This window comes from Microcebus murinus, chromosome 10 (genome assembly GCF_040939455.1).
Source record: "Microcebus murinus isolate Inina chromosome 10, M.murinus_Inina_mat1.0, whole genome shotgun sequence".
In the NCBI taxonomy this organism is placed as follows: domain Eukaryota; kingdom Metazoa; phylum Chordata; class Mammalia; order Primates; family Cheirogaleidae; genus Microcebus; species Microcebus murinus.
This window is the reverse complement of record NC_134113.1, coordinates 37,265,624-37,285,366: the sequence shown is the minus strand read 5'-3', so window position 1 is coordinate 37,285,366 and position 19,743 is coordinate 37,265,624. Positions and strand designations below refer to the sequence as shown.

The window sequence follows — 19,743 nt, the reverse complement described above, 5'->3', positions numbered from 1 at the left end:
GGACAAAAGTGGATGCTTTGTCTTGGAGCAATTGTCCCACCCTAATCCTCTCCATACCTGGGGGAAGAGGAAATAACCTCCAAATCCGCCAATCATTGATAACTTAGTGCGCCAGCTGCAAAACAGTGCAGAGGACTCTCTAGCCCACCACAAAACTGCATAGGTACCACAGAGTCCAGAAATTGACTAGAACAACCCACATGCATAGTAATGCAACTACCAACTGTCCAATCAAGGTGACCTCTGTACCGGGAGGGCCCATTCCAGGCACTATAAAAGATGACACAGACCATAACTGTGCCCTTCCTTTGCTCTCCTTTTGCTTCGATAATGGGTCCAGTTATCATCTGTGGCATTATGTATCATGTAAATCTGTATCTTGCTCTTGCTCTATAATCCTATCTTGCTCCCCATCAGTAAATTTTACCTCATGCTTGCCATACGTTGCTAAGTCTGGTCATTCTTCAGCCAAGAGCACAGCAAGCACTGAGAACACAGAACAAGATTGGCAAACCTGACATACATGCTGGTCCATTTATTCTATCAAGTGTTAGAGTTAATTTACTTCTCTAGTATCTGGAAGTTTGAAGATGAGGGACTATGTTGCAGTCATTTTTAAATCTCACAATGTCTAAGGTTATATAGGAACAGTTGTGATATAATGGAAAGAACATCAGAATTTGAACCTCAGGAATAAGGGTCCAGTTCTGACTGCAAAATAGAAATAACAGTAAACATTCCCAAAAATTTCCTTCAAATATTGAATAAGAATGTATGTGAGAACATTATCTTTAACTTTAGGCAAATATACCTCATTGTTAACTATATACAGCAAGATATAAACATCTAAAAACTTTAATATTTTCATAAGATCATAGATTTAATTTCCCTTTATCTAACTTCTAATCAAAATATATGGTGTGCTTTACGCTAACAAAGAGTATCATTTTTGACAAGAAACATGTAAATAAAACCAAAATACATGGATTTGCCAAATTTACTTGTGGCCCAAATAATTTCTTATCAATGAAAATATGACAAATAATAGATCATTCTCCTCTGCTCCTCTCATCTAGATAGGTTTGTCATAAAACCAAAAAACAAGATGACAATTCCTTTGTTAAATAATCCAGGAAAACAAAGAGCTTACCTATTTTTCACTAGAAAGTGATGACCAAAAATTATTGTTAACATTTATTGAACTATAAATATTTGCCATATATTGTGCCAACTGTCTTATATATGTGATCTCATTTAATCTTACAAGTATTAATATTTCCATTTTACAGATGAGGAAATAAAGGCTCAGAGAAGCTGGTAATTTGTCTAAAGTTAACCGCAATTACTTGACAAAATTATGATTTAAACAGAGTTGTCTGATTCCTCAGCCTGAGCTCTTAGTCACTGTATTATAATGTTTCTTGGAGGTGAGGGGATAAGATTTATTTTCTCAAACTTGGTAAGAATTTCTGAAATTCTTGAAATTTCTATTTTCAAAGCACCAAAAATAACATTACTAAATTCCTGACAGGCATCAGCAGATGCAAAGGCCATGAAGCAAGATACCTAGTTTATTTAAAGGCTCAGCAAGGGGACCAGGGTGGCTACAGGACAAACCCTGAAAAGAATGGAAGATGGAGTCAAGAGAGGTCACACTGGGGTCCGAACTACAGCCTTGCAGGCCACAAGAACTTGAACTTCTTTCTACCTTGAATGCAGTATAAATCTACTGGATAGCTTTGAATAAAAATGTGATGTTATATGACTTGAAATATTTTAAAAGGCTCATTCCAGGGGCTGTGAGGAAAACAGATGTAGTTATGCTTAGAGGAGGCAACTGCAATAATTCTAGTGAAAAACAATAGTGCCCAGAATAAGGGAGAAATGAAAAAGGTGATATTGGGTATATACTGAAGGCTGAGCCAACAGAAATCTTGAGGATTCTGCTAGATGCTTATGGAATAAAGGTAATAATAATAAGAAGAAGAAGAAGAAGTAGAAAAGAGAATAATAAGAAAAGCCAACCCATAAATAAGCCACCACAAATATTTTTAAATTGTCAGATCCTTAAATAGCTGCTTCTTTAATGATCAAGTGACAAAGCTAATAAAACTTTTTCCATACTGTAAATAAGACCATGAAAATATCACTGAATATAATCATTCTATGAACACTTTATAATAAGATATGAAATCTTCAAGAACAGTGTCTTTAAAATTATTCCAAACAAGAAGAAAAATATATTAAATATACCAATTAATCAATATTCTATGCTATGTTCTATGAAACCACATAATGCTAGGTTAATATAGGGTCAATTTTCCTCTTACAGTGGAAAATTTAACATTAAAGCTACTCAAGATAAAAGCATTCCTGGGCTGAGCATAGTGGCTCACGCCTACCTGTAATCCCAGTACTTTGGGAGGCCTAGGCAGGGGGATCCCTTGAAAACAGGAATTCAAGACCAGCCTGGGCAGTACAGACACTCTCTCTATAAAAACTAAAAAAAAAAAATTAGTGGTGTTCACCTGTAGTCTCAGCTACTTGGGAAGTTGAGGCAGGAGATGGGAGGATTGTTTTAGCACAGGAGTTGGAGGTTACAGTTAGCTATGATTGTGCCATTGTGCCACTTCACTCCAGCCTGGGCAACAGAGTAAGACCTCCCAAAAAAAAAAAAGGGAAGGGGAGAGGGAAGGGAAGGGGAAAAGGAGGGGAAGGGGAGAGGGAGGGGAAGGGAAGAAAGGGGAAGGGAGGGGAGGGGAAAGGGGAAAGGGGAAAGGGGAAAGGGGAGGGAAGGGAGGGGGAAGGAGGAAGGGGGAAAGAGGAAAGGGGAGGGCAGGGGAAGGGGAGGGGAAACGGGAAAGGGGAGGGGAAGGGAAGGGGAGGGAGAGAAGGGGAAGGGAAAAGGGAAGGGGGAAAGGGGAGGGAAAGGGGAGGGGAAGGGGAGGGGAAGGGGAGGGGAGGGAGAGGGGAAGGGGAAGGGGGGAGGGGAGGGAGAAGGAAAGGACGAATGAATTTGTAGTAGAAGCTTGAAAAGTGACCAAACTAAAACTAAAATACAGAAAAAATTATATCAGAATAACTACATCAAGGCCGGGCGCAGAGGCTCACGCCTGTAATCCTAGCACTCTGGGAGGCCAAGGCAGGCGGATTACTCAAGGTCAGGAGTTTGAAACCAGCCTGAGCAAGAGTGAGACCCCATCTCTACTATAAATGGAAAGAAATTAATTGGCCAACTAATATATATATAGAAAAAATTAGCCGGGCATGGTGGCACATGCTTGTAGTCCCAGCTACTCGAGAGGCTGAGACAGAAGGATTGCTTGAGCCCGGGAGTTTGAGGTTGCTGTGAGCTAGGCTGACACCATAGCACTCACTCTAAGCCTGGGCAACAAAGTGAGACTCTGTCTCCAAAAAAAGAATAACTACATCAACAACCAAAATGTTAATTAAACAAATCACTCAAAAATATTTTCAGATAAACACAAAAGTTCCTATAATTTAGAAGAATACAAAAAAGGACAATTCCAAGACTAAAACTGCAGTCATTCAATTAAACAACATTAATTGGTCAATTAAGAGAGACAGGTTGAATAAGCTATAATGACATATTACACAATGGAGTGCTACCACTGAAAAGAACAATGAGGAGCATCTCTATGGTCCACTAAATAGTAATCTCCAGAATAGACTGTTAAGGGAGAAAAGTAAAATGGAGAAATAGGCATGCGATATTCTATCATTTATCTACAAAGATGGGGTAGTATTAATATTTATTTTAAATAATACTTGTATTAAAAAGCAAACTGGGATAGAGTATAAAAATTTTCTTAAGGGATACTGCTAGGGTATGGGATGAAACAGAGTGGTAGAGCAGGTATCAACATTGAAACTGGTATTTTATATAAATTATAAAATAAAATTAAATTTAAAAAAGTAAACTCTCAAGTGAATTCAACACATAGAAATTTGATGAAATATTCTATGTTGGATACCCTAGGGACAAAAAGAAATGCCCAAAAAAAGAAGACAAAACCCTCAAAAACAAAACTACAAACTGTTTTCAGTAATTATATTGTTGCTGGTGGTGGTATTATTATACTCAGTCTAATGTATGTGTAATATATGATGAAGCCAATCAGTAATTATGTGTTATTGTAAACCTACAGTTCCTGGCAATGAAGTGAGGGAGAGAGAAATAGTGGTACAAGACAGAAGAGGTTAAAGAAAAACACCTTGGTGCCAATTTTGAATTGGGAACAATGACCAACCCAGCAGCAATGAGCACTCTTGGCACCCCTTATAAGGAACAGGGCTCTGTGGAGAAATGGGGATTCCAGACCTTAAGTAGGAAATGTAAAAGATGAGTCTGGAGCATCTTGTAATACCAGAAAGTAGAGAAGCTTTTAAAGACCTCTTTATTTGGTCACGTCCAAAGGTCTTAGAAGCCAACTTGGAGAAACTCTAATTGTCAAAGATGGTACAACCTGCTAATTGATAAAGATAACAATTGCAATGGATTGAAACACATCAATATGTTCAAATGCATGAGCTCCTAAAGTTACTTAAACCACTAAAAAAAAAAATTAGTTCCAATTGAAAACAGATAGTGAGCAAACTTATTATTTAAAAAACTAGTATATACAGGGAAAAAATAAAGAATATATACTATCTTCTCTATAAAAATTATACTGGGGTAACCAAATAGTAGATATGGAAACATTTCTTTTATAAAAAGATTCCAGCTAGTAAACGAAAAGGAATGGACAAAAGAAAAATGGCTGCCATTATAAAGCTCTTATGCTTTCATCTAATTATTTCTTCAGTCAGAGAACTTGGTTTTCAATGCTGTGCACATATAATTCAAATCCACAACTTAGTTATAGTTTATAGCTATAGAGCTACAGCTATAACTAAATGATAGTTCTAGATTAGAAGAATAAATTTCATATATTTCTTGGGCTCTAAAATCATTTGCCTTTCCTCATATGTCCAAAGTCATACTATTCAATTTTACTTCTGATACATAGCCAATGATACTAATACTCTAATTTTAGAGAAGAATATACTTTGATGTGAACTGTCATAAAATTTTATTATACTGCCTATATTAGTTTGCTAGGCTGCCATAACAAAATACCATAGACTGGGTGACTTAAACAATAGAAATATATTTTCTCACAGTTCTGGAGCCTAGAAGTCCAAGATCAAGGTACCAGCAGGTTTGCTTTCTTCAGAGACCTCTTTTCTTGCCTAGTAGATCGCTGCCTTCTTGCTGTTTCTTCATATCATCTCTTTCCTCTTCATGTGAGGAACCCTGGTGTCTCTTTTTGTGTCCAAATGTCCTTCTCTTATAAGAACACCAGTCCGAATGGATTAGAAATCACTCTATCGGCCTCATTTTAACTTAATCATCTCTTTAAAGCTCCTTCTCCAAATACAGTCACATTCTGAAGTACTGGAAGTTAGGGCTTCACCATATGAATTTTAGGTGACACTATTTTAGGTGACCATAATGCTGCTGATTGAGCACACCAAAGGAAAAGAATGATATTAATGCATACTTTTTAATATCTGACAGGATACAGAGCAGGTGCTTAAATATTTATTAACTTAACTGCATGATTTTTAATACATGTTAAACAAAGTAATTAATATTCCTAAGAATGAAAAACTCACAACAGTACATGTTCTTAATAAAAATGAGAATAATATGAGGTTCCCCAAGCTCACCTTATTTTTTTGTCCTTCCTTCTACTTTACAGAAGGGACATGATTATACAACCTCTATTTTTAACTTTACCCTAAGACTTCTACCCTTTCTAGGGTAAGGAAGGGTTTCAACTTTCAGGTAATTATATTGGGGAAAATGTGAGACAACTGAACCACAATATGAAGGACCATAGTTCATTTATCTATTCACTTGGCTTCTGCTAGGCTACAGACCAAATGTAATATTATTAAATGCCTAGAAATGAATCTATCACCTCATATTCTTTGTTCTACTATCTCCAACGGAGATAAAAAATTCAGAACTCAATGTATCCTAATCATGCTCACGTTCTCAGAGTAAATTAATCTGGGCTTGATTGCTTGTTTCAGAGGGATGAATTAGTACTAGTCTGTGTGCATAATACAGTTGGCAAAGAAGCATGTGCATAATTAACATGTTAGATAGAGATGCTGAAGAATCAGCCAGGAACATCAGACAGGCTTCCTGTAAGAAGTAATTGTTACATAAACTGTATCCTGAGAGTTTAGTAGAAGCTGGTCAAATAATGCAAGCAGACAAATAAACCACTATGAGGAAAGATACACTGATATAAACCATTAGGAAATGTTGAGGAACTAAAAGTAATCCAGTATTGACAGAGCGAAAAATGTGAAATAGAATGCCATATGAGAAATAAGAGCTCAGGAGAAGCTGGATCATCCCCATTATATAAATAATGAATCTTAAATCATAGAGACTAAGTAGGTTGCCAAGGGCACAAAACTAGTGAATAGCAGAACCAGGATTTGCAACAATTTTTTTTCTTGGGACAGGGTCTTTTACTCTTTTACTCAGGCTAGTGTGCAGTGGCCTGATCATAGCTCACTGCAGCCTCAAACTCTTGGGCTCAAGCGATCCTCCCCCCTCAGCCTCCACAGTAGCTGGGACCACAGGTACACATCATCATGCCTGGCTAATTTTTTAATTTTCTGTAGAGACAGTGTCTCACTATGTTGCTTAGGTTAGTCTTGAACTCCTGGCCTCAAGGAATCCCTCCGCCTCAGCCTCCCAAACTGCTATGACTACAGGCCACCATGCCTGGCCTAAATTTAAATCTAAAATACTTCAGTTAGCAGAGGGATCATATGCCCCAGTTTTCCCAGGTCATCCCTGGTTTGTAATTATTGACTCTACATCATTATTATTAGAGCCTTCTTTCTCCCCTATAAAATGTGATCTGGGGCATAGCTTTACCCTATCTCTTAAGCTATCATGCTGTATTTTTTTATACCCAAGAAAATGAGGGTTTAACTTCTCACTCATTAGTGAAATTAACTGCTGAAAAAGATTATGCTGATAAAAACAATTAGGCATTCGGAAGGGTTTTGGGCTATGACCACCTTAACAATTAACCTAGTATACACTAGAGTTAAATTGCCTTTTATCAAAACATTGTCAGTCATAATTGTAAAAAAGATTCCCAGCTGACAGAAAGAGCAAAAAGGAAAACTCATCATTCTTCTAATTGTAATTTTGTTCAAAGAAACTATGGATTTAAACACTTCAGTTATAACTCAGCCATAAATTCAAACTGCCTATGAGAAAGGTAATTAGATTACAAAACTCTAGTCAACCTTGGCCAAAAAAGATCACTTTTGTTTATACAAGTCCTGTGAAACACATATTCCATAAACCACCCTCCAAAAAATAAAAATAGTTGCCCTACCGATAATATTAACAATTGTAAAAAATTGCTTACTCTTCCTCATACCTATTTACTGGCATGTAACAAGCTGAATATGCCAGATATTTACTTTTCCCAGCTAGGACACAGAAAAATGACCAAGCCCAGGCCAATATAAGTCTCTTTAGGGGAAGTCTTCGGCAATCAGAGTCCTCTCTATGAAAGGTTTTCCTCCTTGATATACACAGAATATGGAGAAGATATTTTCCACCCCCAACGTAGTTTTTACTTTGCTTTTGGATGTGGATAAGTAAAAACAGAATTATGGAGTTGTGGCACTCATTTTGTGACCATGGGGGAGGGGAGGGACAAGGCTAAGTATAAAATCCATTCTGGGACATTCAAAAGAAAACACTGAAAGGTCCCAGACCCTTGCTGACACCAATGGACAGCTTAATCAATCTGAATGCCCTTCCTCCTAACTACATAGTACCCTATTTAACAAGTACCCTTATTCTTTAGGTCATTTTAAATTGGGTATTCTGTTACTTGCAGCTAAGAGCATCCCAAGTGATGATGACACAATGCATCTATGACCCAATCAAGTGTATGGAAGGAAATTATTCAGGACGATTATCATTGCTTTTTCAAATTCAGAAGCATGAATAAAAAAAGGAAATACAATGATTAAACACCTAAAGACAGAGGTTGAGTTTTCATTTTCCCAGAGTAGATAAAAAAGATAATGGCCAAAAAGTTAATACATACTGAGTATTTCCAGATACTGTGCTTGATGAATTAGCTTAATTGTCAAAACAAACTTAGGAAACATTATTTCCATTTTATAGAGGAGAAAGCTTAGGCTTAGAAAAGTTAAACAACTTGCCAAGGTCACACTCCTCAATAGTGGTTGAGAAAGCATTCATAATCCACAATTCCCTCCAGAGTCTAGTACCTAATCTTTGTGTACAGCTAAAGATAAAGGCACATATTTTTTTCTATGAAGAAGAAATCTAAGTCTTCAGCTGAGCTTCATAAGTACAAAAAGAAGGTACAGAACTTCAGAAACATGATTATAAGTGGGAACAACCACTGCTGTTTTACAATGGCAAAAAGACTTCCTCAGTTTATACGTAAACCAATCTATGCCCAAAAAGAGGAAACAAATTACCAAAAGATGTACTGAAATTGGTAGTAGTCAGTAATAAAACTCAAGTAACTCAGATCTTTCAATTTTCAAGTTAGGGCACTTTTTATTTCACCATACACTGTTTCCCCCTTGAAACTCACATAATGTATCTCCAATACACATGGAGAAAAAAGCAAAATGTACAAAGAGATAAAACTATGAAGGCTTACTAAGAGATATTTACAGTGTACAATTACCATTTCAATATTAATTAGTTGATAAGCTTTGATGTAAGCAGAAAGGCCAAAAAACTTTATGATGTGGATACACAGTAAAAAGAAAAATTAATGAAAAAATTATTTTTTCAGGGTATCTATACCTGTTAAATGCTTCAAGAATCAGATTTTCTTATAAAGTACACACACATTCAAAGTAGTTGAGAATACAGTGAACTTTTTCATTTCTCACTGAACTTTCTAAAAAATATATTTTTAGAAAACAGTCTTAAAGAACTAAGCAAGCTGACTAAAGGAGAACTATGTATCATATTCTCTCTATAGCAGGGTAATCCAACTGAGAATTATTGTTAATTTCACCTAACAATTCATGATTATTTAGGAATGCACTAGATTCCCAAATATTAACCCTGAATCACTTGACAATGCTCTAGATATACTCAAAAGAAAAAAAGATGGGAATACAGAATGTGTACAATTATTAATATAAAGTACTAAAGGCCAAAGAGGGTAGGGAGACAGGAGAAGCTGGGGAGACAGGAAGAAGATCTGATACTGAGAGATTCAATATTTAGATTTTTAAGAACCACTTACTCTTTTTTCTCAGAAAGCATAATTTTCATGAATTAAGGTAATATATAAGAGTTCACTCATTTATCTTTAACTTTTCTATGAAATCTTAGGTCTCTAAAATAGTATTAGGATAAAACCAAAACACAGAACTGGCTTACTCTGCAATATCGAGATATCCACAGGAAGCAGCTGCGTGTAGTGGTATCCAGCCTTCATTATCAGGTTGATTAATATTTGCTCCATTTTCTACCAGAAACTTCACCATATCAACATTGTCATCAATGCAAGCCTAAAAACAAAACAAAAAACATGATTGGAAAAAATCTGAATCAACACCCCAAATAATACATCAATAGAATAAAATTCCTACTTTGTAGTGTTTTTTTTTTTTTAAGAGACAGGGTCTCATTCTTTTGCCCAGGCTGGAGTATAGTGATACCATTACAGCTTACTACAACCTTGAACTCCTGGGCTCAAGCAATCCTCCGCCTCAGCAGCTTCCCAAAGTGCTGGGGTCACAGTTATGAGCCACCACGCCTGGTCAGAAGCTTTTATAAATACTCTCTACAAATTCATCTTCTGCTATCTTGACTGTACTGTCATCAAGTAGGCCAATGATACCAACTAACTTGTAAGAGTCCTTGCTTAAACACACATACAACAGTACTGCATATAACTAGACTCTTTATGGCAACCCAATTAGCAAAACAAGCACATATTAAGTGAAAACAATCAAAACATTATAAGTAAGTACCAATAATATTCTCCATAACATTGGACCTCAAAGAGTGATCTGTTGGAAGGAGGGGGAATGCAAGATCCTTTCAGGGAGTTGACAAGATAAAAATTATTTTCAAAATAGCACTGAGATGTTATTTCCCATTTTTACTTTATTGACATGTGCACTTGATGGGTCAAAAGTACTAGTCGTAAAATTGCATGTGTCTTACCACCACACAAGGCAGTGGCAAAGAAACCAACCACCAAAAACCTCTATTAACAGTCACTGTGTTGACCGCTATACACTCAGTTTTTAAAAGCTATTTTTACTCATGAATGTCCCTGAAAAGCTGTATTTATTAAGTTCTGACCCCTTATACACATCTCTTTAGTATTCTGTGGAATAAGATAAGAAATATGTGTTAAAGCACTTCTTCCAAGAAAGATGATTGTTTTGAGAAAAAGCACTTGTGGGACTGAGTTGGCATGGTGAACTACCGTGTTTCCCCAAAAATAAGACAGGGTCTTATATTTATTTTTCCTCAAGAAGACATCCTAGGGCTTATTTTCAGGGGATGTGTTATTTTTTTTAAGTACGGTACAACAATCTACATTTATTCAAATATAATTAAGTTGTCTTCTTCAGGAATATCATCATAACTCTCCAAACCCTGAATTCCATCCTGAATTTCTTGCAACTCTATTTCCTTTAGAACCATTGGCCCCAATCTCTCATGTCAAGCAATAGAGCTCTCATGGGGCAGATGAGAAGGGCTGCTCGTTTCGCTTACCGCTTGGCGATGAAATGCATGGGTTGTGGTGCACATATGCTGCGTAGCCACACCCATCACTAGGTCTTATTTTCGGGATAGGGTTTATAGTGTGTAAATGCTTAGAAATCCTGCTAGGGCTTATTTTATGGGTAGGTCTTATTTTGGGGGAAACCTTTCCATGGAATAGTATTTCCACTTGAAAGACAAACTATGGTTAATGTAACTTTTGGGGCATTTTCTTAAAAATAAACAAATGAGTCTGTCATTTCAAGAAAAGCAACTAATAGTATATTTGTTACCAATTATAAATTCAAACTTTCAAGAAAAAATGAATTACGGATTATAATTAAAAATGCTTTCTATGTAACATGGGCAAGTTACTATTATTTTTTAAAGAATGCATAGATATTTTAAATCCTCAGTTTTAACTTCTAAAATTGTAAATATAATACATGCAACCTACAGAAACAAAAGTTTATTGGAATCTTCAATAATTCTTAAGAGTATAAAGAGGTCCTGAGATGAAAAGTTTTGAGAACCACAGCTCTATAGCAAATAAGAAAGGAACTTTTATTAATGCTTATTTGTGCCACATCATATGAGAAGTGCTTTATCTATTTTACTGATTTATATACATTACTCTCACAAAAACCCTCTCCAAGGTACTAACTGTTCTCCACAGCTGTTCCTAAGATCACTTTACTCCAGCTACAGTGGACACCTTTCTATTTCTTATCTATGTTCTTCAGGGCCTTTGTTCTTGCTGTTTTCACTGAGAGGAATGCCCTACCCCCAGATTTAGGCATGCTGATTCCTTCTCATCACACAAGTCTCAATGCAGACGTTTCTTCTTTAGAAAGGCCCTCCTGGACATCCTTTTAAACTAATTCCTAAGGTCGGCATGGTGGCTCATGCCTGTAGTCCCAGTACTAGTGCTGGGAGGCTGAGGAAGGAGAACTATTTGAGGCCAGGAATTCAAGACTAGCCTGAAGAATAGCGAGCCCTGTCTCTACAAGAAATAAAAGCCTGGCATGGTGGCAAGTGCCTGCAGTCCCAGCTATTCAGGAGGCTAAGGTAGGAGGATTGCTGGAGCCCAGGGATTTGAGGCTGCAGTGAGCTATGATGACACCACTGCACTCTAGGCAGGGCAACAGAGTGAGACTCTGTCTTTAAAAAAGCAAAAAAACAAAAAATAATTTCTCCCACTCTATCTCAATCTATTATCAATAACATCAATATCCACAGTTATTTATATGTTTTCTACCTCTACTAGAATGTAAACTCCATAGAAAAGGACAACTTGTCTGTCTTGCTCATCACCAGAGATACAACATGTAGAATAGAGGCTAGCATGCAGAAAGTTATCTATAAATACATATTTTTAAAATGTATACTTTTCATCCATTCAATGTTACTTCATCACTGTTCTCTATTTTATAGTTCATGCTTTTTAGCTTTGGTGCCTGTACTCATTTTCACTCATTAAACGTCTGCTCCATAAGACAATGAATATACTAATTCTTCCCATCCTTCAAGGACTAGCACAAATGTCACCCTAACCAAGAAGCTGTTCAGCCAGCTGGAAGTAATTTCTCCAATACTAATATAGGGAACTCTCATAATAGCCAATATTTAACTCATTGTATTATGGCTATTTAAATATACATATATTGCCATGCTGTAATTATTTACATATAAAATCTTAACTTTTTAAATTAAAAAACAGTTCTCTAAAAGGAACCATTTACTGAAAATGTATTACAGGTTAGAATATTCCTTATCCAAAATTCTTAGGACCAGAAGTGGTTTTGATTTCAGAATTCTTTTTTTTTTTTTTTTTTTTTTTGGATTCTGGAACATTTGCATTATACCACTTTGGCATCCCTAATCTGAAAATCTGAAATCTGAAATGCTCCAATAAGCATTTGAGCATCATGTTGGTGCTCAAATGGTTTTGGATTTTGGAGTATTTCAGATTTCAGATTTTTGAATTGTGGTATTTGAACTATTATATATGTGATAAATAAGCACTTTATAAATGTCCTATTAGATAGGTTGTATTCATAGACATACTCTATTTACTCTGGGGAAGCTTTCTGGAATTGGTACTATTCATAATCATCATAATATAGTTCCTATGGAGATGCTTATATTACCAGGACTCTTGCCTAAGAATGTGAAGTCTGTGTCATGCACAAAGGTATTTGATTTCGGGAGTTCGGAAGATGGGATGAAATCCATTCAAGGACCTCGGTGAAAGGGGTTTTTTCCTCATTCATAAGTCATTATTATTTACTCAGAAGGGCAAGTGACTTTTTTCTAACTTGGGAAAATGGGATACATTAAGCTAATCAGCTGCTGTTTCTTATCTATGATCAGCACAGAAGTGACATACAACTAAGAGTATATGGGCTGATGACTATCCTCTCTACATTCTTTAAAACTGGTTCTAATACGATTGATTAGCAAAATATTCATTTATGCTATCCTCTTCAGTTTATTGCCAAGACATCTCTGTTAGAGAATTAATGTGCTACCCACCTATCTAAATGTAATAAAAAATCAAGTTTATTAAGAAACCAGAAAGACATTTTAAGTAGCTACTGAAAGTAATCAAGATTGATGTGTCATAAAAAAGCTGTTTATTAATAGATTTTGGTACACATAGAGCATAACCTTCCCACCCCCTTAAAAGAGGCTTAAAACTAGCACACTAACACCTAGCCAGTACTAACCAATAAAGGAAGTCCCTGTTTGTTTATATTTGGGAAAAGAAACTATTTTCTAGGAATGAAAACACATCAACAAAAAAATAGAATATTAATGACAGAAAGAGAGTACAACTGATTGAGCAAACACAAAAGAGTTTCTTAACTGCCCTTTGAACCTAGAAAGAACAGTTTGAGGTTGGCTAATCAGATATAATGAATAAGCATTATATACGAGCAACGCATAAGTGAGATATACCTGTAACCACATTTTGTAAATGAAGCCTTTGCTTAACTGTCACTTTTATGGTTAATGCCTTTCCTGGCCACCATATTAAAATTATAACCCCCTTCCCCACCATTTTACGTCCTGAGTATCTGCTTTATTTTTCTCCATACCACATACTATATATTTTGCTTATTTATTTGTTTATCATCTGTTTATCCTACACCCAGCATTAAGGCTTGATGAGAGCAAGAATTTTGCTATATCCCCAGTACCTTGCAAAGTTCTTGGCATGTGGTAGAGGCTCAATAAATAAATGAGTGAATGACTGCAGGAGGAAGCTAAGATTCAAAGAGAATGAGTAGCTTGAATAAATGACACAGACAAGAAATGATAGAGCTGAGATTCTAACACAGAATCTCAGATAACACAAAACAAGCTCTTTACACACTTAACACACTGCATTTAACAGATGTTCCTAGTTTATCAACCTATTTCTCACCTATCTGCAGTCTCTACACCTGGATATCACACATCCTAAGTACTTAATAAGCATTTATTGTATTAATGGAACCAATTTTCTTTGACCTGCCACAGAAGCAAAAGAAATGCTTTTAGTTGCATTCACCTAAGGAGGAAAATGATAAAGTTTATGTCAAGAAAAGTACTATATATTAATAATATACCTAAAGTGGAAAAGCACTGAGAGGGAATCATAGCTTTTGGTTTTAGGTTCTAGTTCTGGCTCTGCCACAAATTCTGTGGCTGTGGACAACTAACTTAAATCTTTTTGGGCTTTGATGTCTTCATATTGCAAGTGAAAGGAAGAAGCTGGACAGCTATATATCACTAAAATTTCCTATCATGTTTAAAATTCTTATGTATCATGATTCTTCTTTCTGGAAAAAGTTATAAGTAACCTTATGGCAGGGTCCCAAAGTACCCAGAACATACCTTACATACAGGAAATGATAAATGAATAAATAAGTAACATTTATATGGATTTTAAATATATATTGCTTGAGAAAAGAACTCTGTGTTTTCCATGGAGTAGTCGTTAAAGGAATAAAGAGTAGAAGAGATTTGAGAACCATAGTTATCTAGTAACAGAAGAAACACCAAAATTCTATCAGAAAGTAGTTTATAAAATGTTATTTGAATGAGCTAATAACTCAGTGACCTGCAATAATATTAGACCTATTTATAAGAGTAATCATTGATTTTCTTTGAGAAAAGATATTGATTAAATTCTATTTGCCTTTTTTCTCAACCTCTTTTAAATCCCATATTCTCCAAAACAGCATTCTGACTTTTTATCATCAATATAAAAATATAAATCTCTACTTAACGTGTTTAGTACAAATATGATTTTTTTAAAATGAAGAATAATGTCAAGCAAATAAGAAATGATTCTTTGTAAAGGGATATGTGGAAAAGCCCACAATATATTAAGGATATTTAGGTTTTTTAGTTGTTTTTTTAAAAGCCTACAGCACTCAGTATTCCCAGGCAGTCTCCCATCTAAGCACTTACAAAGCCTGACCCTGCTTAGCATTTAAGATCAGATGAGATCTGGTATGTTCAGGGTGGTATGGCCATAGGAGTATTTAGTATTTTGAAAAGGATGCAAATATGGATATGGGAAAGGATAAAAAGATATGGGAAAATGCCCACAATGTAAAGCTTTTAAGAAAAGATGCTTAATATGATTCCAACTTTACTAAAAAATATTCACACACAAAAAACTTGAACTAATATATTCTAAAGGTTAAAGTCATTGGTTGTGAGACTATAAATTTTTATTTTCTTTCTTAAATTTTCCTTCATTTTCAAAATGTCCACAATGAATAGGCAGTGTTTACATAAAAAGAAAATTGAAAACTTGACTCTTATATGAAAAGCATTAAATCAACCATAATGTGGAGAAACAACCACAGGATATTATGTTTTTTTACATAGTGGGAGCCTGTGGTACCCCTCTATTGAGCAAATCTATTGGTGCTACTTTTCCAACAGCATGTGCTTATTTTGAGTCTCTGTGTCACATTTTGGTATTTCTAGCAAATATTTCAAGCTTTTTCATTATTATTATATCTGTTAAGGTGATCTGTGATCAGTGATCTTTGATGTTACTATTGTACTATTGTATAGTAATTGCTTGGGGGCACATGAATCATGCCCATAAAACAGCAAACTAATTGATTAAACGTGTTCTGACTACTCTACCAATCACCATTCAGCTCTCTCTCTCTTTCTCCCTTTGCTTCTCTAGTCCCTGAAACACAACAATATTGAAATTAGGTCAATTAATAACCCTACAATGGCCTCTAAGTGTTCAAATGAAAGGAAGAGGGTCATACGTTTCTCACTTGAAATCAAAAGCTAAAAATGATTAAAGCTTAGGGAGAAAGTCATGTTGAAAGCTGACACAGGCCAAAAGCTAGGCCTCCTGTGCCAAACAGCCAAGTTGTGAATGCAAAGGAAATATTCTTGAAGGAAATTAAAAGTGCTACCTGCAGTAGGTCTACAGTGGGCTTAAAATATTCAGTAAACCATCCTGTATACAGATGTGCTGTCATCCAGGCTTTGTTGTTCTATTTATAAAGAAAGCAGGCAGAGTAGATTTAGCGTAATTCTTAAGGGCCCTAGGATTTTCTGAATGGTAAATAAACACTGGCTTCAACTTAAAGTCACTAGCTGCATTACCCTTAACAGAAAGTCAACCTGTTTTTTGAAACCTTGAATCCCAGCATTGACTTACTTCTCTTCTCTAGCTATGAACGTCCTGATTAGCATCTTCTTTTATTAATGATTGAAGGCTGTTTCATCTACATTGGTGTAGCTGCCTTCATCAGTTATTTTAGCTAGATCTTCTGGATAACTTGCTGCAGCTTCTCCATCAGCACTTGCTGCTTTACCTTGCACTTATGAAGGTGGCTTCATTCCTTTAACCTCATGAACCAACCTCCACTAGCTTCTGTCTTCTGCAGCTTCTTCACCTCTCCCAACCTTCTTAGAATTGCATGAGTTAAGTCCTTGCTCTGGATTCTGCTGTGGCTTAAAGGGAATGTTGTAGCTGGTTTGATCTTCTGTCCAGACAACTAAAACTTTCTCCATATCGGCAGTGAGGCTTTCTTATCATTTGTGTGTTCACTGCGCCCGGCTAAAGATAACTTTTATATACACTGGGAAACCAGAAAATTTGAGTGACTCGCTTTATTGCAATGGTCTAGAACTGAATTCACAGTGTCTGCAAGATATGCCTGTACTCAGAATGGAACTACATGAAGAGAAACTTAGCAGACAAAATGCAAGGCTTAATGAAAGATTGGATACGAAGGGCGAGAGTGAGGTAGAAGCCATTCATTAAGATAAATACCACAGGCCGGGCGCTGTGGCTCACGCCTGTAATCCTAGCTCTTGGGAGGCCGAGGCGGGCGGATTGCTCAAGGTCAAGAGTTCGAAACCAGCCTGAGCAAGAGCGAGACCCCGTCTCTACTATAAATAGAAAGAAATTAATTGGCCAACTGATATATATATAAAAAAAATCAGCCGGGCATGGTGGCACATGCCTGTAGTCCCAGCTACCCGGGAGGCTGAGGCAGAAGGATCACTCGAGCCCAGGAGTTTGAGGTTGCTGTGAGCTAGGCTGACGCCACGGCACTCACTCTAGCCTGGGCAACAAAGCGAGACTCTGTCTCAAAAAAAAAAAAAAAAAAGATAAATACCACAGATTCAAACAGCAGGTTGAGGAAATAAAGATGATTTCATTAGTTTTGCATATACTGAATTTATAGGTCCCAGTATCCCTACCCATCTAACCACACAGATCTGAAGCTCTGAAAAGAAATGTGGGATGAAAATAACAATTTGGAAATTATCTGCACTGAGGTAATAGTTAAAACAATGGGACCTGAAATCACTCAGGGAGAGAGCATAGAGAAATGATTATGAAAAAATAAGAAAAGAGTTAAGATTAAATTATGATTAGTATATTCTGCTTGGCAAAAAAAAAAAAAAAAAGATATTTGTGGTATTTTATTCAGTTAGTAAAGGGCTAGAAATAGAAAGTTCAAGACATTCACCATTTCAGAAACAGCCAGCTGAAAAGAAAAAGAAAGAAAAAGTAAAGAAGAAAATATAAAATAATAAAAAAAGACGTTCACCATCTAGTACAGAAGACAAATATACAGATGATTATATCAAAAGGAATATGGTAAGTAATTATAGACATATCCACTAGTTATTATGAGTACTCAGAAAAGGAGAACTAAGGATGGTAGTTAGGAAATATTTCCTAAAGAAGGCTTTACACTTGAGTCTAACAAAAGAACAAGTGTAAAATAGCTCTAGCATATAAAGATGCAAAGCTGAATGTAATGAGGATAAAGGTAGGCATGATCCAGAATACAGTCTTATTTGTCATCTTATGAGTAATCTTGATATTGAGAATAAAAAAATTTTAGGACAAACTATTAATCTTTAAAGCTTCTCCATTTGAAGAAGGTGATTGCCCTGGCTGTTTGAAAAAGATTAATATACAGGAATGCTCATTTTGATTTTTAAATGTTTATGCTTTTAACTCAATATAACATAAGAAACAACAATAAAAACACCTTAAGCAGTTAATGTTAAGTCTGCTTGTTCTTTTTTGTTTATAAATGTAATATGTTTTTGAAATGTTTTAATATAAATTAAATGCTAAAAGTATTGTCATGCCTGTAATCCTAGCATTTGGGGAGGCCAAAGTGGGAGGACTGCTTGAGGCAACAGTTTGAAATCAGCCTGAGCACGATAGCAAGGCACCATCTCTACAAAAAATAAAAAAATTAGCCAGTCATGATGGCGTGTGCCTATAGTCCCAGCTACTCGAGAGGCTGAGGCAGGAGGATGGCTTAAACCCTGGAATTTGAGGTTGCAGTGAGTTATGGTGACATCACTGCAGTCTAGCCTGGTGAACAGAGTAAAACCCTTTCTCAAAAAAAAAAAAGGAAAAAAAAGTATTTTCACAAAATATACATTACGTATGATCCTGAAGTTCATTCAAACTGTTCTCCTGAACATTTATAAAGTATATACAAAAAATTGGCAAGGCATGCCCATAAAAATACTGTTGCCAAGAGAATCAAAAGCTAACACATGCAGCACATTAAGAGACACATGACTTGCTGACTTAAAATATTCGACTAAATTTGGTCAGTTTATTGAGCCATATAAGGAAAGAAACAGGAGAATGACTAAAATACACTTCCAAAATCTTATCTGACATGGTTTATCTTAAGTTTTTCTTGAATGCATATGCAAAGCAATTACCAATAGATGGCTGTGTAAAGATACGTTGGTTGTTGAATTCTAGGTACAGGCAGCTTTGTCAACTTGAGCTGTAAACTAATTCAAACTAGTTCAAAACTTCTGTTTTTCTTGTTCTACATATGTTTATAAGGGAAAAGTTGAGAAGCCTGGTAACAAAGAGTTGAATAAAGGGGCTACACAGTGCTCAAAGCAGATAGAGTTCATGTCTTAAAGAAAGATTTTGGGTGGGGCATGTGTAGCTCGAAAAATCATTAAATTTTATTCCTAAAATAGACCAAAACAAATCTGTTTAAACAAATGTAATCTGAGTAAAATTACAATCACAAAATCAGTAGTATTTGAAATAAATTCTAACACTGTTATATTCCTTTTCATGAAAGTGTTTTTGTTAAAAGTACAGACTCTAGAGCCAGACTGTCTAGGATTAACCCAGTTCTGCCACTTACTGGCTGGCTGTCCTCAGGTAAACTCCTCATCCTATATGCCAGTTTCCTCTGGAAAATGAGAATAGAACCCACTATATCAAAAGTTTGCTATGAGAAGTATGTGAATTGTTATATACAGCACATATAGTACCTGTCAAATAGTTAAGCACTATCATGTTTATATAAATATCCATGTGCTAAATCTTCCCCATTTAAACTATTTTTTCCTTTTTTATATTCTTA

The 19,743-nt window shown here is 35.8% G+C and overlaps 1 protein-coding gene and 1 pseudogene across 6 annotated transcripts in view; both read right to left on the bottom strand.

Moving 5' to 3' along the window:
• The window catches only part of PPP1R12A (protein phosphatase 1 regulatory subunit 12A), a 144,651-nt gene that overhangs the window by 81,118 nt on the left and 43,790 nt on the right, over positions 1-19,743 (bottom strand). For all 6 annotated transcript variants that reach the window (XM_012750338.2, XM_076007144.1, XM_076007143.1 and 3 more), the window contains exon 2: positions 9,494-9,624. In XM_012750338.2, coding sequence (XP_012605792.2) covers positions 9,494-9,624 — 131 coding nt within the window. The remainder of the gene's footprint in view (positions 1-9,493; positions 9,625-19,743) is intronic.
• Positions 15,247-15,365, bottom strand: LOC142873683 (uncharacterized; annotated as a pseudogene).